Source organism: Etheostoma spectabile, chromosome 1, assembly GCF_008692095.1.
Source record: "Etheostoma spectabile isolate EspeVRDwgs_2016 chromosome 1, UIUC_Espe_1.0, whole genome shotgun sequence".
Classification (NCBI taxonomy): domain Eukaryota; kingdom Metazoa; phylum Chordata; class Actinopteri; order Perciformes; family Percidae; genus Etheostoma; species Etheostoma spectabile.
In genome coordinates this window covers 26,421,232-26,447,623 of record NC_045733.1, presented here as the reverse complement: position 1 = coordinate 26,447,623, position 26,392 = coordinate 26,421,232, and the positions used below count along the sequence as shown (strand labels likewise).

Here is a 26,392-nt window from a genome sequence, read left to right as displayed (position 1 = left end):
GGGAGGTAACCTTGCTCCTTATGACCTCATAAGGAGCAAGATTCCACATTGACCCATCTGAACTTTCATTGTCTTAAAGGCAGAGCATGATGCCCATAGACAGTTAAAGAAATGGACCAACAGATCCCGTTACTCTGGATGGAGACCAGTGAAGCACTTTTAGAAGCACTTTACCGGTGACGGCTGAGCGTTACTGCGCAGCCTCCAACTGAGCTTGAAGACATAGTTGTGACGCGCACAACCTGTCTGAAAGTTGTAAGTCTTCTGGCAGCTGTGCCAAGAGAAATCTGAATCATTCTGAATCTTGCAGAGACGGAGAGCGTAGGTATATGTTAGAAGATAACACAGGCGCAGGCTAATTCTTGCTAACTAAAATGATGGTTAACATTAGTAATTAAACCTACACAGCTAATGTAAGTCGAAAGTGCCTGCAAGCTTACCCTATACTGTTTGGTAATTCCTCTACTATGCAACAGTAAGTCAGGATAGTGGAATGTGATTGTGTTTTGGACTTTAACAACCTATTTTTACAAAAAGGTCTGCTACAGAGCCATAACGTGAGATACAAGGTAATGGAGCCTTTAATACATTGTTATGTTTTTTAAGAAATAAACAATGGACAAATAGTCTTTAAACGCATCAGATGTAAAGCTATTCACTGTCAAAGTGATGTCAAAATGAATGGCAGTCAATGGGATGCTAAAGGCAGGTAATGGCTTGATAGCATCAAAATGGCGCCGTAGGAGCTACGCGTTGTGAAGAGAGGCTTAACCCTTTTGAGGATACCCAGGGCTCAGTAACGCCATTTCTAGCCACTGGGGGACCATAGGCAGGCTGGGGGAACTCTCTAATGTCAAAAAACAACCCTCAAAGTGAAATTTTCATGTCATGGGACCTTTAAGGAGTGCTTTCATCTAGGATCAGAAGATCATTTATACTGTGCCTTCCCACTGCATCTGCTTTCTACAGTGAGTGCCAGTGTGGAAAACCGATTGGAGCAGAGCAGTAATAAAGTCTACACTTGAGGAATGCCATAAAGATCCCGACTCTGATGATTTCTTGAATGAGGCGCCGAGACAAAGCAACAGGCAAGGCACGCTTAATTGATAGTCAGAAGAATATGTTTAATAAAAATAATTAAACCTCAATTTCCTCTATAGAACTTCATAGAAAGTAATCCAATAAATTACAAATGACTTTTAAGACGCATTTTCCTGCACTACTAAAGAATTATTTTTACTACACAGACCACAACTTGCAAATATTACAACTGTCCAATGAAGAAGAAAAAAGAAGAAAAGAGACTGACCAGGGTGATATTTAGGATATTATCAAGCTTGAAAATCAAGATACAGAACCAATGATGCTCGTTTTGTCATCTCAGAGATAACATGTATGAAAACGGAAAGTAAACCTCATTGTACAGCAGTAGTGTGTTTTGTCATTCCTCTTGCATATTGGTCATTGTTTACTTGTGTTTAACGTAGATTCAACACTGCCTCTCTAGCAGCAACAGTGCTGTGGGAGTCCTTGTACAGTACAACCTCGGAAATAAAATTAAAGACAACCAAAAAGTCCAATCTTTAGTCTACCATTTTTTTTTCTCCATATGTGGCCTAAAGAGGTTTAACACAGTCATCGTTCCATCACTGTGGGGTAACAAAAAAAACGAACGAATGAATGAAAGTCGTTAGACCAATCACCTACTGCAGAAGAAGCAATGGCTGGGTGTTTGCATAAGGGCACTACGAGTTTAAAGAGAGCAGAGGTGCAGATATACAAAATGACAGTGGCATGTATAAGTTCATTGCTCAGACATAGAAAAATACTGTAATGTTAGTAATAAAAAAAAAAAGAAAAAAAAGAAAAAAGCAATTGCATTGTAAGCAAAACCCATGATGAGGTCTATATATATAACAGGCATACAAGGAAATCACTTTAATGCAACATTGGAAATCAAAACGTGTCTTCAGCCTTTGTGTTCAGACCGTGGGGCTGCTCATGGTTTCACCCACTACAGAACAATGCTACAGTAATACTTAAGAACTAATCAGACTGAGTTAATTCAGCAGGGGGGGTGGGGGACCAGTTTCACCCAGTCTTAAAAAAAAACCTCACTTCAGAAATTATTTTGAAATGTGTATCTAACAGTCCACTGTGTAACAGCAGTCCTAGAGCCAGAGAAAATTACAAAAGGTACTTCGGCTTGAATTCCAGTGTTTATGTGTATCCTGGTTACAGATGAACGTGAAAAATGTGCAGGGACGACAAACGGAATGCACAGGCATGGAGGTGGAGCACAAATCTGAGCGGTTAGTTTGTCACACAGCGGTCAAATGAGAGCGTGAGGTACAGGATAAGGGCACTTCTACATCTAGCTGAAGCTCCATTAATCAGCAGAACAGAGTCGAGACAAAGTGAAATACACACAACCAAGCTGCAAACTCCCACCAACACACACTGCTATTGTTTAGCCCTTCCTGAAGCAAACTTGTTTGGCACAGTGTTGAATGTAATACTCAAGACTATGACAATTACTACAATCTTAGAGAGGATTTGAACTATTTTGTGCTTGTGCCGTGTATGTTGTGTAAGACTTTGGTAGACAGGTGCTCATGTAACACAAAGTCCAAAGGGCTGTAATTTCCTCCAAATTTCTTGTGACATGTTTGAAAGTCAAAAACACTTGTAATGGTAGCAGTTTTCTACGGGTCGTAGCCTTGCAAGGCACCCTATTTAATACACAACATTCAAACTGGAAAGTTACGGAAGCAGGAGATACCAGGTGAGAGGAGTCCAGCCAAAGAAAACACAGTGGAAGCTCAGTTGAGAGAGAAAAAGAAAAGAAAAAAAAGGGCTTCTGACACACATATTCCAGCAGTAACAAGGACATTATGTACATAGACAGCAAAATAACACACCCATGCACATGTACATCTGCACAGTGAAGCCAATCCATCTAGCACAGTTGAGGTAAGATGTAGTCAAATATGCCGAGGTTGTTGTTGGAATATCTATATCAGTAATCCTGAATTCTTCTTCTACACAGAGAACACAAAACTAAGTCAAAACCTCAAAAGGGTCAAAGGGCAGTTTTTTTGGCACACAGTAAAAGGTTGTGTTCTGTCCCCCACAGCGCAGAGTTTATTAGACTCTGATGCTGTAGTCAAAATCAACAGATGTGCAAGTGAAGGTGTACGCCTACTGTGAGTAGCTAAAGTGCGGCCAGGGACATGTTGTGACATGTTTGTAAGGTGATGGTGAAAATGAGATTCTAAAATCAGATAATGTGAAAAATGAAACCTTAAAATAAAATTGTTACAACAGATAATTTAATCAGAATCCATTTGACAGAATTAAGTTTTTGGGTTTTATGAAAAAAAAGATATATATATTTTCCCTGGGTTTCCCCCTCAATGCGATATTGAAGCGGGAGCTTCAGGTAATTTGGATTTCTAAAAAGTAAGGGAACTAATGCAGGAACAAACCCAACATGACATGAAGGTAAGTGACTGGTAAGTGAGGCTGCGTGAGTTGTGCACTGGGGTGGAACATGGCAGATAGAATCTACAGCTTCAGTGACATTCATTAGCTGCCCAAGTTATTGCTGACATATCCAACGTATGATCTGCAAAGCATAAGTGTCAACGGACCTGTAAAAGTACAGACTATTTACAAGAGAAACCAAAGTGTTTGTCAAAGTGTCATTCCCCTGACCCCCAACAATCAAAATATATTAATAGTACAGCTCAACGAGCATGTTGATGTAGTTTCACTTTTTTAATAAAATTAAATCCTGACATAATTACAATAATGCCGTTTTTTGTTGCAATTGTACATAATTGTGGTACAAGTTCACAGAGTTCATAAATCTACTAAAGTCTGACATGCAAAATGTCTCAAAACAAGACTGTACCTTGTGAACAAACACTGAAATTTTATTTCAGTTCATTTTAAGTCAGTTTTCCTGTTTTTTTTTTAAAGGTTTTTGTAGTCTTTATTACACAACATTTTAGTTAGTTTTGTATTTACATGTAAAGAAATCGCAACATAAGTGCTGGAAAATCCATATATATGTGAATATATGTTTACATTTCTAGGCGATACATAAATAAATTTATAATTATATATTCATAGGATCATTCCTAATCACTGGAGTCTGAATCATCTGATGAAGAAGAGCTCCCAGACTCTGATGAAGATGACTCAGCTTTCCCCGAACCCTCAGGACCACTGTTTTCCTTTTGTTCTGCGGAGTCGTCGTCGTCGTCTTCTTCTTCGTCTTCTAATGCCTCGTCATCCTCGTCTCCGTCCCTTTCTGCTGCTCGCCGAGCTATCTCCTGTTGCGATGACTGGGAGACAGCAGGTGGAGGAGGACGAGCAGGAGGTAGGGTGGGGTCACTGTTTGAGCTCTGCGGCTGTGTGGCAGACACAGGAAGGTTAAGGCCTGGAGTGAGAAGCATCCCTGGGTAAAGCATACTGGAGAGTAACAAGGGGTTAAGAGACAGTGGGTGACCGGAGGCTGCAGAGGCAGCTGAAGCACTTTGTGGGGCGGAAGCAGAGGAAGTGGAGCTGGAAGTGGAGGAAGGAGTCGAGTTCGAGCCCTCTGTCCTTTCTCCTTTGGTGTCTGAGGTGTGAGAGGGGGCTTTAGAGGCAGACAGCTCTCCTGTCACAGCGCTGCTGGTTCCCTTTGTCTTCTCCTCAGAGCTTGCTGTGCCTTCCTGAGCAGGCTTCCCGAGCAAGTTGCTCATGCCAATTAGGTTTGGCAATCCAGCCATACCAGACAGCATCATGGGAAACATGGCAGCTAAGTTACTTGCAGCCAGGTTGCTAGCGTCGGACGGCAGCCCCATCAGGCCTGCGGTGAGCTGCAGGGACTGTAAGCTCTGGAGGTTTTGCTGGAAGGCCTGCAGGCTGCTCAGGTCCATTCCCGAGAGGAGGCCGTTGGCCAGCAGGGGGTTCAGACCCAGGGCGGAGGCTGCTGGATTGGGTGCAGCAGCGGCTGCTGCTGCCGCCACCTTAGCCAGCGGATTCTTAGGTCGGCGTCCACGCCGACTCACCTCCTCAGGAACAATGGGTCCCGTCAGGATCCTGTCAAACATGCTCTCTGGGAGGTAACCCTGGAGAAAACGTGGAAGATACATGCAGGATTAGCAGTTTTACACAACACAGCTAAAGATGATTTTTCATTACAAATAAAGTATAAATAATAACAGTAGGGTAAACAAACACATGCATTGCTAGTTTATTAGGTACAGCTAGCTAAAACTAATGCAGTCCAGTACAACAGCAATGCAATTAATCCTACATTCATGAAGGTTATATAATTTTGTTTAAACTGTTTAGCCTGCCCTCATTCATGTAAAATATTATTAACACATCTCAGTATAACACATTGCAATTCAATAGAACCAGAAATAAAATGTTCATAAAGTTGAATCAACACCTCTCTAAAATAACTCAAGGCCTTCATGAAAAGATTTGTTGCTGGACAGATGGCTTCATTACATTTGGCTTGAAGTACCTTACAAATTGAATTTTTAACAGTGTCAATATACACAGTCTCAGTAAAAGTTTTCATCTGATGAATGTGTTACTTTGTGACTCACCGACTGTTTGACAACATCAGCCCATTCAGGTGGGACTCCATACTCAGGATTCTCCTGAAGGAACCGGCAAAGATCCTTCAGAGGAGGAGCAAAGGCTCCACCAACCTACAGGAAGAATGACAGGCACCATAAACAAACGCACAACAGGCAAGATACATATTTTACATTAAGGAAACATGCAGACATCTCAGGTGGGTAACACTACTCTGTCAATCTGACTGCAAATCATTCAAATATCCCTTAACCTTGTTTAAAAGGGATGAGTAGTGGTAGGATCTCATTTTAAAGGGAAATTATTGGCCATTAATGGCATAGTTTTTGAAGGATTTTTCAAAGTGTTTGAGGTTGTTCTCAAACCCACATATAAGACCACACACAAACACACCTTGCGTGCATTTCTCCTGTTGATGATCTGGACCCTTTCCTCTCCCGTCAGGCTGTTCACATCAATCTTATTGGGGTTCCTGCAGCGGTGCCTCTTCTGCTTGGGCCGTCCGTCCTGGAAGTGGAACTGCATTTGCATCTTATTTACCCCCTGGACATGAAATGGAAAAATATGTCATGTTGACAGAAAATGTCTAACTGCAGTGACTTTTCTGCACAAGCTAGCTATTAGTTTACACTGGACTATACATTTTTTGTAGACATAGTAGGCTATTGCCATATTTTAACATTTTTCTGCGTGAGCGTGGCCTACCATAGCTCAAGCCTGTCCTACATGATTGTAGCTAAAGCTAATTAGCAGCAAGATGCCTCTTTCTTCTCCGTAGAAGACTACTACAAACTCCTTCAGAAGATTGCACTTCTGGAAACCAAGGTTCACCTTCTAGAAGTGAACGTGGAAGTTAACGGATCTTGTGGAATGACACCACTTTACCATGGACCCTAACATGGACAGAAGTATGCTACACACGCTATTAGCACCAACAAGACTACAAAGAAACAGAGGGTGGAACTGGTAATAAATCAACAAGTGGCGGTCCTCCCTGGAACTCGTCTGGTGCGAAGCCTAAGAGTAAATCATTTCCTGGGAAATGGAGGACGACTAACGGGCCGGCACAGCGCCCTGAGATTTGTGATATGACCGGTCTGGCCTGCATATCATCTGGGCAGAGCCCTCTTCAACCCCTGTACCTAGTAGGACCACGCCGTGGACAGCTGCAAAAGGAAAATAAGCAACAAAATGCCCCCCCAACACCTGGTGTCAACTGGATACAGATTTGCTCCTCTGCTGCAAGACGCTGGACAGTCATCTGATGACCGGGACTGCGTCTCTCACCACCAGCAGGGAAGGACTGAGAGCAATTCAAAAGTAAAAAGCTAACAACTGGGCCTCAAACCCTGATTGTGGGTGACTCTGCTGTAAAAGATTTAAAAAAACAGTAAAACACACAAAACTATGTTTTCCCAAAGACATGGTGTCTGACTGACCCAAAAAATCCCAGATATCGTGGCAGCACACCCAACTGTGAAGAACATTATTCTGCATATAGGGTCAAATGATGTTGTAAAGCAACAGTCTGAATTGCTGAAACTGGACTTTAGGGAACTGCTGACACAGTCACCCCCTAAGCGCAAATGTGTTATCAGTGGTCCTATACCGTCAGTCAGAAGAGGGATGAGAGATTCAGCCGACTGTTGGGACTAAACAAATGCTTTCAACTGAATGTACCGTCCACTCTCGAAGTTCATTGACAATTTAAACTTTTCTGGGCGCAGACCTTTTTTTTAAAGCAGATAGACTTTCCCTTAACAGCCAGGAGTAAAGCTGTTCACCTCAATCTGCTTACTCTTCTGCGCTACACATCTGCTCCCTCTGCCAAGGTCACAAAACAAAAGGAAGACACACACAGTGCGGCAGTATCCAGCACACCCCCCCGCCTGTGCAAAGATTTGACCATGGGAGACCAGAGAGCAGAGACACGAAACCTCCACTCCCCTCTTCACCCGTCCACCACCCCTCAAACCTTCCCAACCCCGAACCTTCTGAGGATTCATCGCTGTCTCTACTGATGTCTCCACACACCCTTTCCTTTCCCTTCCCATCATTATGCACCCCTTCCTCACCCCATGGCCCAACCCCGGCAAAAGTAAAACGCCAAGCACCACTACCAGGATGTCAGAAAACTCCTTCCCCCCAGACTGATAGACGCTTGTGTGCAAATCTGGCAAGCACTATCTGATATGCCGGGCCTTGGCTGCAGACTAGTTACAATGACCCTTTTCAAGACAAGCCCGGGCCCTGTGGATTCAATCTCTCTCCATCAATTTCTGTTGTGATTATATGAGGAAAAGAGGGGTGATAGCACTTAACTGCAAACTTAGCAAATTTAGCATCCATTCCTCGTCAGCCTACGCCTGTCCCAAAAAATGAAACACCACTAACACTACGCCTTACTAAACGTCAGGTCTTTGGCAGGAAAATCATTTTTCAATGATTTATTACTAAGCACAATCTAGATTTTATGTTTTTAACTGAAACCTGGTTAGACCAATAACACGCTGCTGTTCTCATCGAGTCAGCTCCCCTAACTTCAGTTTTATGAGTGAGAAGAGTGAATAAGAAAGGAGGTGACGCGCCATTTTGTTTAATGACTCATTCCACTGTACGCAAATATGTTATGGAAATTTTGTTTCTTTTGAATATTTGTTGCTCTTCAATTAAGATCTTCCCCTCAAGCGATGTTTCTAAATATCTACAGGCCACCTAAATTTGGCAACCTTCATTGATGACTTCACTGAGCTGTCTATTATCTGCATTAACTTTGATTGTGTAACATTGCGTGATTTTAACATTCAGTTGACAGCCCCCAGGACAGGGGGACCAAAGAGCTGTGTTGTGTTTTTGAGAACTATGGACTGACTCAGCATGTGACGGAGCCCACCCACAATAAGGGGCACACTCTGGACTTGATTGTCTCCAAAGGTCTGAACATTTCCAAGGTTGTGGTGACTGACGTTGCTCTCTCAGATCATTCCTGTGTTTTCTTTAACGGCACTATCTCTGTGCCCAAAAGTGTCCAAACAAAGATAATCAGAAAACGGTATATCACTGAAAACACCAGTGACACATTTATACAGCTTTTCTCCTCCCCACAGCCCTCTCTGGGCTATCAGTCAGTGAGCTTGTGGATAATTTCAACTGTAAAATACAAATGTTATTGATGCCTTGCTCCCCACTAAGGTCAAGTTGTATCTGGTAGAAAAGATCTCCATGGAGAAATGTCCTACTGGTGAGACAGAAAAAGAGAGTGTAGGAAAGCTGAACGAAGGTGGCGAAAAAACAAATCTCCTGGTCCATTATACTCCTATAAAGAAGACTTCGCATTTATAATTTGGAACTGAGGAATGCAAGAAGGTCCTTTTTCTCTGATATTATCTCTAGAAACAATAATAATTCCCGTGCTTTGTTTGCTACTGTTGATAGGTTAACAAACCCTCCAGTACCATTAGCATCTGAACTTTTATCTACCAAGGCCTGCAATGACTTTGCCTCCTTCTTCAAAGACAAATTCAAAGATTAGACAAACAGTCAGTGCCTCCATATCAAGTCCAGGATAGTGTTGTCACAGTGTTCAAGCAAAATATTTCCAATATGACAAGATTTCACACGATCAACCATACAAACCTGGAGGACATTATTCAAACATCGAAAACCTCGACCTGTTGCCTTGATGTTCTACCAACGACTTTTCAAAAATGTTTCCAATTGTTTGACTTCTGATCTTCTACAGATTGTGAACACATCTCTTCTTTCAGGTATCTTTCCACAGGCCCTGAAAACTGCAGTAATCAAGCCACTCTTAAAAAAGAACAACCTAGACAAGTCACTAATGAGCAACTATAGGCCAATATCAAACCTTCCGTTTTTAAGTAAAATCATTGAAAAAGTAGTCTTTCAACAACTCAACCATTTCTTGTCACTAAGCAACAGTTTTGATACCTTTCAGTCGGGTTTCCGACCACACCACAGCACTGAAACGGCTCTTGTCAAAGTCTTTAATGACATCCACCTTAACACAGATAATGGCAAAATTTCAATCTTAGTATTACTTGATCTCAGTGCTGCATTTGACACGGTCGACCACGACATACTACTAGACCGATTGGAAAACTGCGTTGCCTTTCTGGCTCAGTACTACTGGTTTGAATCCTACCTAAAGAATAGGGATTACTTTGTGTCTATAGGTATTATGCATCTGAGCGTACAAATATGACGTGCGGAGTTCCGCAAGGCTCCATTCTGGGGCCTCTTCGTTTTAACATCTACATGCTTCCACTGGCTCAGATTATGAGAAAAACAAAAATGTTACCATAGTTAGCGGACGACACACAAATTTACATACCTTATCGCCAGGGGACTATAGTCCATACAACTGACTAAGTGCATCGAACAAATTAACCTGGATGTGCCAGAACTTTCTGAAATTAAATGAAGAAAAACTGAGGTGGTTGTTTTTGGAGCAAGAGAGGAACGATTAAAAGTCTGCGCTCAGCTTCAAACAACAATGTTAAAAACAACAGACAAGCCAGAAATCTTGTTGTAGTCATGGACTCAGACCTGAACTTTACAGCCACATTAAGACAATTACAAAGTCAGCCTACTATCCCCTTAAGAATATATCAAGGGTTAGGACTTATGTGTCAACAGGATTTGAAAAACTTGTCCATGCCTTTATCTTCATAGACTTGACTACTGTAACGGGGTCTTTACAGGTCTCCTAAAAAACAATCAGACAGCTGCAGCTGATTCAGAACGCTGCTGCTCGAGTCCTCACTAAGACCAGAGAACTGATCACATCACTCCAGTTCTGAAGTCTTTACACTGGCTTCCTGTGTCTCAAGATTGATTTCAATACTCTTGCTAGTTATAAATCACTTAACGGTTTAGGTCCAAAATATATGCTGATCTGCTACTACACATGAACCACCCAGACCTCTCAGGTCATCTGGGACAGGTCTGCTTTCTGTCCCCAGAGTCAGAACTAAACAGGGTGAGCAGCTTTCAGTTTCATGCTCCTCATATCTGGATAAACTCCCAGAAACCTGTAGATCCGCTGCTACTCTCGTTCTTTTAAATCAAGCTGAAGACCTTTCTATTGATGCTGCCTTTCTTTAAATGACTAATCATTTCTTTAAATTTCTTATGCTGCACTGTAAATTTTATTCTTTGTGTTTATTTTTCTCTTTGTTTTTAACTGTCTATTCATGTGTTTTTACCGTTTTTAATGCTTGTGATTTTAACTGTTTTTACTTGTGTTTTATCTGTTTAACTGATTTTGTGTAAAGCACTTTGAATTGCCTGTTGCTGAAATGTGCTATACAAATAAAGCTGCCTTGCCTTGCCTTGCCTTACAAGGTGTTGCATCAATTGCATTAGAAAACCTCTGCCCTTGTGGGTGGATTTACGTGACAGCAATACAGTATGTACAGCATATTTATTATTCCATGAAATCCAAATTTCAACTATCTGAACATTTTTGATATCTTATCATGACCTTATTTACCTCTAACATAACTAGAAAGAAATATTACTTTCGGGTAACACCACAAAAAAACCTGTATGTTATAGGAAAAATGGACTCACAGGGATAAAGGCTCCTGTGTCTGCCACAAAGCCAGGGTGCTCCATTAGCCACTGTTCTAGATCCTTCCTCCTGGGAGCGTCATCCCCAGCAAGCCGGGTGCCATCTTTGAGGTTGATGACAGGGACCCTGCTGTCAGTGTCCGCTGGGACCTGACTGGAGCTCTGGCTGAAGCCCGGCACAGGGGCCACAGCCATGCCCACCTGGCCAATACCACCCCACCCTGGAGGCACCTGGAGATACAAAAGCACAGAAAAGTGTTTTACATTACATCATATACAGAAAACATTGGCAAACCAACTTTATTATCTGTACAAATAACCATAGCACCAACCATAATTTCAAATTTGAAGCTTTGTGGTAAAATACATATCTATTAAGGCACACAAGCTCCTAAGGTAACCGCTTACCTGATCAGGAACAGCAGGGACTCTACTCCTGTTCATGAAGAGCAGGTCCATCCCCTCCACGTTCTTCCTCCTCCCCCTCCGCCTCTTAACCACTGGCTGGCCATCCAGTACTCCATTAAGCCTCATCTGACCGGTAAGACCTGGAGGCACTGCAGAAGACGCACCCTGTTAGCTGTGAACTACTGTGTTACGTTTTAATTAAAGATTAAGGACAAAGCTTTGAGATACATCTGGAAATTATCTTAAATTTTAGGCACTCTCAAACTTAAATAAGCTTTCACCTCTGGTTACTGTATTTTATAAAAAAGTCTAGATATATTTTAGACCGAACATTTTCTACTTAAATATCTGTGTAAACAAAGTGAGTAGGACTACAGAAGTTGTCCAGTGTCTCTGTGGTTTTCAAGTCACCACATATATACTTTGCTGCCATCTAGTGGGGGTATAGGAAAACAGGATAGCTCATCTCAACACATTCTGTATACACAGGTCTCAGTTTTCTGGATTTGAAATGAACACACCAGCCTCGAAGCTGCACTGAGGCTTGGTGATGTCTGCCAGGCCTGTGTCCGAGGCACTCTGCAGCTCATGAAGCCGTGCTAGGTACTGCTGCTGGGCCTGGGGGCCCTCTTCTGACTCCAGTGGCCTCTTCAGAGGTAGACCTTGTTTCTGGAAGGTCAACTTCAGACCTCCCTCCTGCTATACACACAGACAAACAAAGGTGTTGGATATGCCTAAGAAAGTTTTATAAATCACAGAAAAAAAGAATTACAAACAGGAGAAACTTTAGCTTAATTTCTCAGTCCGATTGTCCATCCAGCTATTTAAGGCTCAAAGTAAATTTGTCTTGTGTTATTTCCAAAATTCTATGTATGTTGAATTTCTTTTTATGTCAAATTATCTCATTTATAAGCATGTCTTACAATGAAGGCAAATATGTTAAAGGTATTTCTTGTTAGTAGCATTGGTGCACACAGATGGTAATGGCTATTAGGGCAGTGGGTAAAATCTATTCATAGTTTGGACTGTAGTGGAAAGCCATGCCAAAGAGATAGCCGCTGTAAGTATATATATATATATATATATATATATATATATATATTGTATAGGTAAGACCCAGCAGTTGTCTGAAGGTCTGCGTTGTAAAAAACAAACAACATACAATTTGGGAAAATATCCTTGTCAAAAAGCAACACAAAAGCAAGGACTAAATGGAAGCAAGTCAGTGGCCTGCCAAGTTAATAGCCACATTGCCGAGAAGCATACTAGAAAACACCCACAGCCGAGGTCTCCGTTTCAATCAGATTATAAGCAAAACTCCTTCGGTCTAGAGAGGCTTCAAACTGAACCTTATTATATTCTCATGACTGAGTGATTTGTGCTCATGTAATCACAGCCTCAGAGACCAATTCAAATTGAGTGTGTGGGAAAAAAAGAGGAAGGCTGCTATTAAATTAATCTCTCCTCCTGCCAGGCAGTCAAAACCACTAATCACACCCAAAGGAAAGAAGGAAGAGAACCAGAGAAACATGCTGAACACGGCAGCTAGCACCGGTCATGGCAGCAGAAGTGGTAGGGTGCTACGATTAGGGCGAAGCGGAGGTAGGAGGGGAGGAAGGGAGAAATCAACATACATCGTTGAGTTTTACTGAGAACTCCTTGTTTTCTGCAACATGCTTGGTCACCTTTGACCCCTGTGGTGAGGAAGAGGGGTCCTCGCACAGGCTGTTGGCGTTGTCCAGCAGCTTGGTGGTGTAGAAGGAGGCCACTGCACCTCCAGGCTCGTAGACCCGACGTGTTCCTGACCACTTGCCCTTCAGCACTGCCTGGCAGATGCTGTCCAGGCGGTTGATGATCACACGATCCTGAATAAACAGCATAGACACTCAGCCCACTCAAACTCTCGAATCAGTTTGATTTCCCTTCTGCCCACTATGCAACTGCTGATGTTTTTAATATTGATTAGTTTTTATGACTTCTATCATTAAAAGTAATCAGAGACAAATACTTATTATATTCAATGATGAAATATTCCCCTTAGCTTAATACACTATTTGATGCTTCATAAGCCTTGCAGTTTAATTGTTATGTATCAGTAACAGGGACCGGATTGCACACATGTACAGTAGTTCACCTTTGGCCAGTAGGATGCAGCGAGCATGTACCCTCCTCCCTGGAAAGGATGCGAGGAGTTGTTAGTGATGCCGTTCTCGGCCGCATGGTTGTCTTGGGTTTCATCCTGTGTAGTGCTCAGAGACGCCACACTGTCCTCATCAAAGCCCTTTACAGTTGTTGGTGCCGGCACTGAGAATGTCACAGGACACAGAGACAGACCTGATAAAAATACCTATGCATTTTAAAGTATTTTCACTTCTTTGGACACATTTTTATAGATCTCTTCTTACAGTCCTCTAGAGTCAGCAGCAGAATAACTAAAGAAAAAAAATGTGGGTAGAATATTTACTTAAAACAATCTAGACGGTTAGTAATTCAGTGAAACGTTTCTTTGCTAAAAAAAAACAATAAATGACAATTTCTTTTGTCATCTACACATTTGAAAGAGTTCAGGTTTGAGGTTCTCACCTTTCTTCTTCTTTTCCCCTCCCTCACTTTCACTGTCCTCGGAAGAGGATGAGGAGGACGAAGAGGATGACGAAGAGCCAGAGGAGCAAGATGATGAAGAGGAGGATGAGCTGGATCCGGAATGTGAGGAGGAAGAAGATGATGATGAGGAAGAGGAAGAGGAGCGTGATGAAGAGCTTGAGGAAGAGCCATCTGAGTCAGACTCTGAACCCCGCCTAGCCTCCCTGCGGCTCCTCTTGCTGGACTTCTTAGGTTTCCGCTCAGAGGAGTTGGGTGTCAGGGGTTTGGTTCGTGCCGCCACCATCTGCCTTTCTTTATCCCTCATCTCAGACAACGGCTTCTCCTCCAAACCTGTGGGAGTAGCTGGTGCTCGAGGAGGGCTCCAATTCTCCCCCTGCTTCTCCCGGCCATCCTCCCCCTCTGAGGCTAGTTCCACTTTAGGTACAACCTCACTGGGCTCTGCATCTCTCGGCGCGGGTGGAGGCAGCGGAGAACCTGTCAATACTGAGCTAGAGGCCTGGCACTGAGGGTGCAGAAGGAGGTTGGGTGTATGTGATTGCTGCTGTGCTGCTTTTGTTTGGCTGTAGTTGCGTTGGGCAGCCATGAAGCTGAGCTCAGGGTCTCTCAGAATGTGGTAATCTGTGCGACTGACGCCATGCTTGGCAGCTCCAATTAGCAGGTCACGGTCATGGGTACCAGCCTCCCACCAGACAGGCAAGTCAGAGCTCATCTGGCACAGCGGCAGGCGCTCATAGAGTAACTGATGGCGGAGTACTTGTTCCCTCACTTGACGAAGCAACTCTACTCTGTACAGTGTACGAGATGCTCGCTCCTCTGTGATGGGCTGGATGGTCAGAGACGGGTCCACTGCAGAGTCTGGAATGAAGACGAAGAAGGAGGTGTGAGAGAGTGTGCAAGGCAAAATTAAGGCTGCTCCACAGGTACATAACACAAAGACCTGTTTTTGCCTGGAGCTTAAACATCACTATGTTTGCCTTTCCACAAATGATTAACTTTATCAGCCCCTCTACCTTAGCCACCTTTTTATTAAGGTGCTACTGACCTCTCTCCAGCATAAAACCATTTACAGCCAAGAATAAAATTAAAGCAACTGGCAACTTACGGACTTTATGCTAAGAAAAGTGTATATGTTTGTGTATGTATATTATATATTTTAATATGTCAATTCTTTTTGTGATCTTTGTGTCCAGACTTATTTGCTTAATGTGTGTATAACAATAAAAAAAGACAGCTTGTGCGTGTAAGTGTGTGTGTAGATGTGTGAATAAGCAAGTAGATTTCTGACCTCCCTCTTTGGGTGGCAGGCGACACACCCTCCGGCACATGGCGGTAAAAGCACACAGGTATTTCTGCAGGCTCTCGTCAGTCTTCTTGTGCAGCCGAGCCATGGCCCTGAACTTGGCCCAGTCAAATCGGCCAAGGTTTGGGTCGAATACAACACCAAAAGTGGAGACCACACGGTAGAAGTCAGCTTCTTCTCGTCTGGTCCACCTGAGGAAAGAGAAAATATAATATATTGATATTGCTTCTCACTGATCGAAAACTTCAAGATGCACTTCATTTCTATACATTGATCCGCTTTGCAATCTAACCTTTGTTGCCGTTCAATCTTAGCAACCATCTTGGGGTTGAGCGTATCGTTGAGTGTAGATGGCAGCGGGCAGAGTGGAGCCGACAGTATCATGGACGAAGGAGAGGGAGTCTGGGTCTGGTGGATCTGGAGGATCTGCCTGCTCTTGGTGTAGCGTTGAGAGGCTGTGATTAGTCGCCTTAGTCTGGCTGTCAGCACCGAGGGCGAAGGCCAGTAGGACGTTTCGCCTTCTGTCGCTGGGACTGCATCTGGATCAGAGTAATATACAAGTACAGAGAGTGCCATTCCATGTTTTGTGTCGTGTCATGCATGTGTCATTTTTATCCTAACTTCAAATTTCACAATTTCTTTAGATTTCCATCGCCTGCGGGAAGCCTGTATTTATAATCATCATAGTAATGATAATCCACTGTGGATTACAAGCATCTAACACTCACCTCCAGCGTTGTCAGTGACAATCAAGTCTCCAGGAGAAGAGGCGTCATCCTGCATGAGAAGACAGTGTGTGTTTATAGCAGGAATATAAGGTTACCCAACTGTGATGCAGTCTGGCACCACATGCCCCTTTGGTTCAGGTCGTTCTTACCTCCATATCATCCTTCAGCAGGGCTGGAGCAGGCTTGTACTCTGGGTCATCCACATCCCTACACACACACACACACACACACACACACACACACACACACACACACACACACACACACACACACACACACACACACACACACACACACACACACACACACACAAATTTTATTTAAAGTTTTACAAAAGTATATCTAAATTTAGACCAAGCACAATAAAACAAAAGACCACATAATGTTTGTACTGACCCATCCATAAAATCGTTGCCTCTCTGTTCTGCAGCGATGGCCTTCTCATCTGGTCGTCCCACACGCTCTAGGAAGCACAGGGTAGGATCTGCACGAACAGTGTTGTACTTCTCATAACCTGCGAGTGTACAGGAAGACGGGATAATGTGTGGAAACTCGTAAATAGGGACCAGGCAATATACACAAGCTGGATGATTTCTCACAATCACCTTGTATCAATAGAAAACTAAACACTCAAATAGTAAAGACTAAATTATCAGTTAAAATAATGTTTAACTTTTTAAAACAATTAGTCTTAGGATAACTTTAAATATTGGTACAGTTACATAGCAGATTGTTGTTTCATGACATGTTTTCAGGTTCTAACTTTTCCCTCTTCTGTAAAGCGACCACAGATGCTTTGTAAGTAAAGATAAGAAAAGTTAAGTTTAAAATTTATGGCACAATTTGTTTCTCAATTGGAATACCTTATTAAACAAACAAATGTCACAGTAAGAGCTGAGCTTTCTTACCATGCTTATAGACACCCAGCAGCAGACACTTGTCAGAAATGGTATCCCACCACAAGGCTGGCAGCTCCGAATGGTCAGGGTCTGGCACCCAGATCTTTATCTCACTAAAATGAGGAGAAGATTTAGACAGATATTAGGAGGTGGGGGATCTTTATTGATTTAATTCATTTACTGAATTTGTTTAATCTGCTCACAATGTGTTAATGCAAACACTTCCCACTGTTCAGGAGGCCCAACATATCACAGCTCGCCATCAAGGGCTTTTATTGTGAAACAGAATGAGAATTGTTAAACAATAAAAGCCTCTTTTCACTTTCAATAGTAATTTCCTTGTTAACAGTGGTTTTGATTAACTATTTTTAACAGCCATGTTTAATTAGAAAACAAAAAAGAAACTTGACCATCTTTCACCAGCAGGTGGAGCTCTACAACAGTCTTATTCATTTGGCTGATCAGTTGTTTCTTCTTGCAACAGGTTGATACCATATGCTAATTCCCACACTTTCCACTCAGGGAAAAAAAATCTATGAGGCAGCTATTTCACCTTGATACGGAATCCCGGCTGTTGCCAATGGAAAACTCTGCCCGGGTCTATAGTGTATTTATGCTGCTAAATCCATCTGACTCACTTCTGTATACATCATGAATTTAGCTATAGCTGAGCAGGCCATGAATGACACAACAACTCTACCATCCACAGCATTATTTTTTAAACATAGTGTTTCAAGAGTCTCAAGCAGTCAGGGCAGTTGTAGAAAAAAAAGCATTGACAAAACATGGGCCAGAAGGTATATGTAAGACAAGGTAACGTCTGCTCACCTGGAGTCCACGCCGTCTAGCACCCTCTGGGCCTGGTTTCCTATGATCTCTTGTTTCAGGTAGTAGAGCATTCTAACCCTGAGCAGCACCCTGCACAGAGAAAAACCACTGGTCACAACAAAGCCCTGACCACGCACAAACGCTGAGCGAGCAGAACCAACACACACAGACACACACACACAGCAACCTGTTGAACACAATGTAAATGAGTAAAATGTGTGTCAATTCAGCTGTAATCCTAATATTGTACTGTATAGTTCTTGTCCTTTCATTACACACAAACATCACTTAATGAATTTAAGTATAATACGTACACCGGTTTTCTAGGATTTTATTTTAGTGCGTGTACAGCTACAGGCCTTCCACAGAGCAGGTTAATTAATCAACTTGGTGAATTATAGTTCTACTGAACTCAATATAATTGTCTTGACCACACAAGGAGTCCTGGGCAGCTCCGCAGCCAGGCTCCGAGGGTCGGATGAACAGACAACAGTCTCTCTCCAGTCGTCATGTGGTCGTGCTCTGGCAGTAGATGAAGGCTGGGAAGTCGAGGCTGACAAGGTAGAGGCTGACTCACAGGGGAGACATTAGCACTGTGACGCATGATCACACATAACAGCCTACAGGCTTTGAACGAAGAGACAGTGAAGTGGTGGGAACTGTGGTTCACTGGTGTGCCTGCCTGGAATGTCTGGCATGACTTAAGATTTGCTTGATGAAGAATGTGTTCTGTGTAATCAATTTGGCTGAACACAAAATTATTTCAGTACTTCATCATGTAATGCTGGCTCTCGAAAAAAATGCAAGACGGGAGGTTTTAAGGATTTCTGGCATGATTGCAAAATCCAGGCAATGCAGGGATTATTACTGTGGAGTTATTAGCTGTCTTACCCTTTACAGAATGGGACCATCTCAATGAAGCGCCTAAAACCTCCCTAATAAAACTACTATTCAAACCAAATTAGAGAAGAAAAATAATCATTTTGCCAAGTACCTGTAAATTGTCAACATTTAACTCATTCTCAGTTAGTAGCATAGAGCACAATTGTCTGGCACCTTATGCCAGATTACTGATAAAATCTGAAAGTTTCACAAATAAGAATGAGACTGGAAGAGTGAAAAAAAAAAATCCCTCTGAGTAAACTGTGACACTTTCTACATCTTTGTATTAGCAGCCACTTGATTGTAAACTTGTGGCCTTGTCTCCTGCCAAGGCTTCTCTACAGTGCTTCTCGTCTTTCAAGAGCACCAAAAGAGTTGTAAGCTCTGAAATATAGAATGCCAGGCATTTAATCTTTTTACACTGTAATTCAGCTAAATATTGTTATGAATGAGCCCCAAATCAATCCCTGTATACTAAATGGACAATAAAAAACTGTAGGGTTCCCTGGTTTGTCTTTCTGTTAGAGTGATTGATGTTTGTGTTGACCAGTGTGGACTTGTAGCTCTGGTAAATCAAAGCCTTGAACTTCTTCCCTTTTCCTCCTCCACCCTCCATCCTAGTGTGAGACTGGACCCGCCCAGGAGCAGCTGCCGCTTCCTCTGCCTGTCTGCACAGCCCTTCATCACTCTCCTTCTATGCCTTTGTTAGTCAGTGTGTGTGATGTGGTTTTCTAAGATACCCTGCGTCCTCTCTGAGTAAAGTCATACACGGTCTTTCAGAACCAAATAAAAAAAAAGTATGCATGACATGAGTGGCATGGCAACAATCACGCATGGTGTGTTCACATAAAATAATCCATCAAAACCCAGGGAGCTACTGAGTAACAGATGCTATTCTGATTCAAAACCCACAAACACTATGACATAGAAATGTGCCTTCTCAAGCATGTGTCCTTGATGTCAAAGCAGATTTGATGAGTTTCAAATCTTTACTACAGTATGCAGTAAAGGATATCTGATATTTATACAGTAAAAAGCACAAGCACACTGCTAGCTGAGGACCAAGAAACCATGGTTCAAAGACTTTTGGTAACCGTCAGAAATCCCCCCCCCACCCACCCACCCACACCAGTCACATTCCAGGTCCTCGGAGTGAAAACACAGAAGTCAGCAAACCCTGCTGTGTCCCTATTTGCCTGGCATGTCACATATCAGACAATCCCTGGATTCAGCACAACTAGACCGGGAAACAATGGAGAACTTTCTATGGAAGCTGTGGCGCTCTGTGTCTAAAGCCCGATGGACACAAGTCCGCCTTTTAAAAAGAAGCAGCCAGCTATTTAGCTTTATATCTCAGCGGCCCATGTTTTAATAGCAGCCATCTTTTCTCCTCTGTATGTAAATAAGAGCGATCTCTGACGGCCAGTACCTGGGTTAAAGTAAGTCTCATTAGAAATCACATCAATCAGTTGGTCTCAATGTGATGCATGCCAACAAATCAGTCAACTGTCAGCTCCAATATATGTTTTAGTGCCTCCTAATTATTGTGGCTTGGAAATGCCACAGTTTAAGCCATGTGCAAATTGTATTTTCAAACACTTGGACTTCATTCTATTAAAAATAAACTAACACAATCTGTGCTAGAAGAGAATAATGACCACCCGCCAGTCGCTATAATAGCATTAAGGTTTAAACACAAATACTACTAAGACTAAATACTAATTAAGTTAAATGGATATAGATATATAAATAGATAGATAGATAGATAAATAGATAAATGTGAAGTGGAATAAGGAACACCTACTTGTTGCAGTGGTGTTTGAGGTGTTTCTTGTAGCCGTCATCCTGAAGCATGTGCTCTGGGTTGTGCTTCCGAAGCCACTCAGCTTTGTGGATGTCAAAAGAGCTGGACTGGATCTTCATTTTCTTACCCTTTCTGCCCCGAGGGACTGGAGCAGACAGACCTGGTGGAAAAGGAGTAGGTTCAGAGTCATGACACAGTATAGGAAATTAAATTGTTTCCTAAATCCCACTACGTGTTGTGTCAAGGCCAGTTAAATGTAGGCTGGAAGTCCTCTCACCCAGGTGATTCTGCAACTCCTTGGTGCGTCCGTCCTCAGTAGGGGCAATCAGGTCCCACATGAAGCTTTTAATTTTGTCATCTCCTCGGTAATGGACCAGGCAGTAAGACAGCAGGGCCCTGCAGATGGACTCCACATCCCTCTCTGTCAGTTGCTTCTTAAATCGCCCATGGTTGAGAATATCCTTCCAACGACCCCACCTGGACAACAAAAGAGAAAAGCCAAATTTAAGATTGAGAGTATCACTATTGTCAAGCTATACTACTTGAAGGACACCTTTTTTGTAAAACTCAACATGTGCTTGGCTTTACAATCATAGTGACGGAAGCCTTGTTCGTTCGTATATAACTGACATTAGTTTCATACAGTTAGGGATCTTAGGATGAATCGATTTATGGTTCCTGTGGCCTATTACAACTTTTTTTTAGTTAGGTTTCTGTTTAAAACACCAGTTCAGTCTTATACATGGACAAGATCAAGACAGTTGCTATAGTTAAATGGCATAAACTATTTGACATCTTACCCATAAACAAGCAAGTTCTTCTCTACTCTGAAGCACTCTGTGCGTCCGTAGCTGTTGAGGCGGTCGTGGTTTCGCCTGAGCTTAGGTTTGGTGTCGTCACTGTCGCTGTTGCCCTCTGAAAGCTCTGCCAACTCATCCTTGGTGGCACTGAACGGCCTTGTCTGCTTTCTGACACGAGGAGTGTCGATCACCAAGCTGTTCTGTAGCGAGGGAGTGGAGGGCACAATACATTTTAGCAAAAGGCTTTAAGTAAGGCTGCAACCCTACTGGATGTCAGGCAATTATATATTTATGATATGTAACATGTTTTTTAAAGTTAGATCTTAATTATGCCCTTTTTTATTTGTGGTGAAGTACATACTCTGCCGTTGGCCATCTCCATATCAATGTCAGCTTTTTTGGCCCATTTGTCCCAAAAGTTGGGGTCATCCAGGGAGATGTCTGTGCGGTTTCCAGACGCCACAAAACTGGCCTGAAAGCAGACATTTGAATCATATTAAACCATAATATTATTTCCCATTCCCTGTATGATGTATCATGAAGACTGCCAGTGACCTGTACAATTTTAATTGCAGCCATCCACCTAATTAGATGGTGAGGACTGGGTATAGACATTTACTTCATGTGTTAGAGCAGTTGTGTTTATCCATTTTATTCACCTTAGCAAAGGTGGATCCTCGTCCCTCAGACTCAATGGTGATGGTCTTTGTCCTGCGCTGGAGGATCTGATCGATATCCTCCTCACAGAATTTGGCCCCTTCATCCTCCTCATCCATGATGGCCCCGTATGCACCACGTCGCAACAGATCTTCAATCTCCTTCTTAGACAGCTGCTGCTGCTGCACTGCCTGAGGTGAGAAGGAGAAAGGTATTTAGAGTCAACAAACCATACACAACAAATACAAATAAATGACCAAGACCAAAGTGAATATCAAATGGACTCGAGGCGCAAAATGAAGCAGTATGGTAACATAATCCAACTATAAATCGAGGACTTCTGTGCGTATGTGTGCGTATGTTTTTCGAACAATCCCTGCATGCATAAAAGACGTCACAGGCAGCACACTGTCACAAGGCTCTAAACAACAGCGGGTAGATGGCTCATTGATTGCGGTTCACCGGCTCTGCTACCAACAGAGAGCCTACAAGCCTCTGTACAATTGTAATGCGCTTTGTCTGGTAAGGTAGGAAGGCACTACAAATATACAATACCATCCGATGAGTTTTTCTTGAGAACTCTTTGAACGGGCATGCCACCCAACAATGCTGCAAGCAGCACGTTAAGAGAATTGCAGATGAGTTGAGAGAGTGACGTCAGGACATTTGTGGTCGAGCAAGGAGAGCAAGCGGTGCCATAGTGAGTGTAGCTTATGAATGAGAGTTAATAGTGAACAATGAAAACAACAAACTTATCAAGACAGATGCTTCATCTTGTGAAGATACTGCTGGTAAAGTGAAGGTAAAAGTAAATCGGCCCAGGAGGGAACGTATCCTATATGCTCCCCAATGTGGAAGGCTGAATCAAGGAAGGTGTAACAAGCAATACTGGGAACCAAGTGTTTTTTAAACTGCATTTTGTGTCAGCTGTTTGTGAGAATTTACACAATAAAGTTATTAAAAAAAAAATACTGGGAACCAGGCACGCGCTCCAAACACTGCAGTACTATATAATGAACAATACAAACATAAATAACCTGTACAATTTGAAAAAGGAAGTTAATGAATCGTTTAACAGACATACGCTGGATTATTAAAATCGTAACATCAACAGCCCTGTATCTAACCCAAGCAGATGTTTATTATGCAAATATCTTCAGTCAGACCAGATGTGGAGACCTGCTAATAGCTCAACCTTCTTATACTTCTGATAATTCTCAGGGGACAACAACTGCAGCAAAACATCCACCTACACACTTCAAACACTCCCTTGCAAACAAGATTAGACTCTAATAGGATCGGTTAGACTTTAAGTGTAAATTATAAGTTTCAAGTTTTAGGGTTCTTTTTCTTGGCTTGGCATCTTGTTGTCGTCTGCCATCTGTTACTGTGTTCCCCTTATGTCATTCAGAACTGATATTAAAAACTGTTGACTTTGTTTAAGCAGTCATTTGTCTTATTTTTTTTTTTTACATCACTCAATCTTGCCCAATGACAACAGAAAAGTCTGAGTTAGTAAGTGTGAGAAACGTGCAAATTCTAAAGTTGGTGGGTAGAGTAGGCGCACATATACTTCGAGATTTATGTCTCAATGCAAAAGGTCCAGGGCTTTAAAACAAACTCTTTGAAAATTAACTGAACATAATTTACATGACTAAATGATTTCATTCCCCATTTTCATTCCAGACCACTTGGACAATTCTCAAACATACCCCTCCCCCGGCGCCTCCTCCCAGGCTGTTATCTCGACCGCTCATGCTCTGCAGCACTGCTTTGTCCAGGCCCAGCTTGAGGCTGGCGCGATCAAACATCTCTCGCTCGTACGAGTTCCTGGTGATCAGACGGTACACCTTCACTGCCTTGTTCTGACCGATCCGATGGCAGCGAGCCTGGGCCTGTTAAGGGCAGAGAAGAAAGAAAAACAAAACTGAGTAAAATGCACTACAGGTACAAATAGGAACTTTGGGGTTTTGATATCTTTGGTTTGACCCAAATGTCAACTGATCTTTAATGATTAATTTGTTGTGAAAGTTGTAGTAGATAGATTGGAGACTAAAAGTGGTGTAAAGCACTTTTGGTCTTGTTGGCAGGTGTTTACATGAGCAGATGTCGGACAAGAGATAATTATCAGAGTGCCAAAATTCTTTAATGCCTGCACTAATGGTAGAAATCTACAGCATTATGTTGCATCTACCGCTAAGTGAGTTTGTGTGTGCTTGTGTCATACCTGCAGGTCGTTCTGTGGGTTCCAGTCCGAGTCAAAGATGATGCATGTGTCTGCTGCTGTGAGGTTGATTCCCAGGCCACCAGCTCTTGTGCACAGAAGGAAAACAAAGCGTTCCGAGTCGGGCTTACTGAAGCGGTCGATAGCTGCCTGCCGCAGGTTCCCACGAACACGTCCATCTATTCGCTCATACAAGTACCTGCAACACAAAGAAATGACCCATGATGCATGTACAGTATATGCACTCATTAAATATATGGCTCATTCTGCATGATATTCACCTTCTGCATTAGGTGAAGTTTATTTAAACGTAAAAAATTGTGTTCATGTTTTCTTGAAGAGTTTGATTTAGTGACGTAAGCTTTAAACGGAAGTACTTATGGATCGGGTCTTCAAATATTTACCAAAAAAACTACTTTGATTTTGCTTCCTGAGGCACTGTATCCTAGATAGATAAAACTGTTTTTTACATGAAGAGGTTATGCTAGGCCTTCACGATATTTGAAAAAAAAATCTGACATTGCAATATGTTTTTCCCTGTGATATACACTCACCGGCCACTTTATTAGGTACACCTGTCCCTGCTCGTTAAACGAACTTAATTTCTAAGCAGCCAATCACATGGCGGCAACTCAGTGCATTTAGGCATGTAGACATGGTCAAGAGAATCTCCTGCAGTTCAAACGAGCATCAGTATGGGGAAGAAAGGGGATTTGAGTGACTTTGAACGTGGCATGATGTTGGTGCCAGAAGGGCTGGTCTGAGTGTATTCAAACTGCTAATCTACTGGGATTTTCACGCACAACCATCTCTAGGTTTACAGAGAATGGTCCGAAAAAGAAAAAAATCCAGTGAGCGGCAGTTCTGTGGGCGGAAATGCCTTGTTGATGCCAGAGGTCAGAGGAGAATGGCCAACTGGTTCGAGCTGATAGAAGGGCAACAGTGACTCAAATAACCACCCGTTACAACCAAGGTGGGCAGAAGAGCATCTCTGAACGCACAGTACGTCGAACTTTGAGGCAGATGGGCTACAGCAGCAGAAGACCACATCGGGTGCCACTCCTTTCAGCTAAGAACAGGAAACTGAGACTACAATTTGCACAAGCTCATCGAAATTGGACAATAGAAGATTGAAAAACGTTGCCGGTCTGATGAGTCTCGATTTCTGCTGCGACAGTCGGATGGGGTAGGTCAGAATTTGGCGTCTACAACATAAGCATGGATCCATCCTGCCTTGTATCAACGGTTCAGGCTGGTGGTGGTGGTGTCATGGTGTGGGGAATGTTTTCTTGGCACTCTTTGGGCCCCTGGTACCAATTGGCATCGTTGCAACGCCACACCCTACCTGAGTATTGTTGCTGACCATGTCCATCCCTTTATGACCATAATGTACCCAACTTCTGATGGCTACTTTCAGCAGGATAATGCGCCATGTCATAAAGCTGGAATCATCACAGACTGGTTTCTGTGACATGACATGGTTCGCTGTACTCAATGGCCTTAACAGTCACCAGATCTCAATCCAATAAGCATCTTTGGGATGTGGTGGAACGGGAGATTCGCATCATGGATGTGCAGCCGACAAATCTGCGGCAACTGTGTGATGCCATCATGTCAATATGGACCAAACTCCCTGAGGATGCTTCCAGCACCTTGTGAATCTATGCCACGAAGAATTGAGGCAGTTCTGAAGGCAAAAGGGGGTCCAACCCGTTACTAGCATGGGGTCCTAATAAGTGCGGGAGTTGTATATTGCGATATGAAAAAAGAAAAAGTAATTTTTAAAAGATGACATAAATAGCTCTATATGGAAATAAATCATTCTTGCCTACTGCAGTGATTTTGTAGGGGAGTGAATCTACATAGAAGATAAAAATGAAAAAGGATCTTTTCTAATGGGAACCATTTGACTACTCTTCTGAAGTGATTTTGGAAAGGGAAATAAGGTAGAAATACACTAGTTGACTAGCATGACACCATCGTATTCATGTAATACTACCAATCCAGGCTAAAGTGTATGACAACGACTACATGTTGCTTCCTCTAAATTTCAGGTTGTGGT

The 26,392-nt window shown here is 42.6% G+C and overlaps 1 protein-coding gene and 1 long non-coding RNA gene across 2 annotated transcripts in view; one reads left to right on the top strand and one right to left on the bottom strand.

Annotated features, from left to right (window-relative positions):
* Positions 1 to 2,639, top strand: part of LOC116692539 (uncharacterized) — a 14,687-nt gene extending 12,048 nt beyond the window's left edge. Inside the window, exon 3 of the long non-coding RNA XR_004332725.1 lies at positions 2,629 to 2,639. This is a non-coding gene — a long non-coding RNA (uncharacterized LOC116692539). The remainder of the gene's footprint in view (positions 1 to 2,628) is intronic.
* chd9 (chromodomain helicase DNA binding protein 9) overlaps positions 1,104 to 26,392 on the bottom strand; it is a 76,748-nt gene continuing 51,459 nt past the window's right edge. The window contains 23 exon segments of the mRNA XM_032520892.1: positions 1,104 to 5,120; positions 5,610 to 5,714; positions 5,995 to 6,144; positions 11,197 to 11,427; positions 11,605 to 11,753; positions 12,126 to 12,300; positions 13,239 to 13,469; positions 13,739 to 13,908; positions 14,188 to 15,063; positions 15,494 to 15,699; positions 15,801 to 16,047; positions 16,237 to 16,285; positions 16,386 to 16,443; positions 16,633 to 16,750; positions 17,145 to 17,248; positions 17,964 to 18,053; positions 20,650 to 20,809; positions 20,927 to 21,126; positions 21,450 to 21,649; positions 21,811 to 21,921; positions 22,109 to 22,297; positions 23,819 to 24,001; positions 24,334 to 24,529. Of these exon segments, the coding sequence (XP_032376783.1) occupies positions 4,146 to 5,120; positions 5,610 to 5,714; positions 5,995 to 6,144; positions 11,197 to 11,427; positions 11,605 to 11,753; positions 12,126 to 12,300; positions 13,239 to 13,469; positions 13,739 to 13,908; positions 14,188 to 15,063; positions 15,494 to 15,699; positions 15,801 to 16,047; positions 16,237 to 16,285; positions 16,386 to 16,443; positions 16,633 to 16,750; positions 17,145 to 17,248; positions 17,964 to 18,053; positions 20,650 to 20,809; positions 20,927 to 21,126; positions 21,450 to 21,649; positions 21,811 to 21,921; positions 22,109 to 22,297; positions 23,819 to 24,001; positions 24,334 to 24,529 (5,173 nt within the window). The 3' untranslated portion in view covers positions 1,104 to 4,145.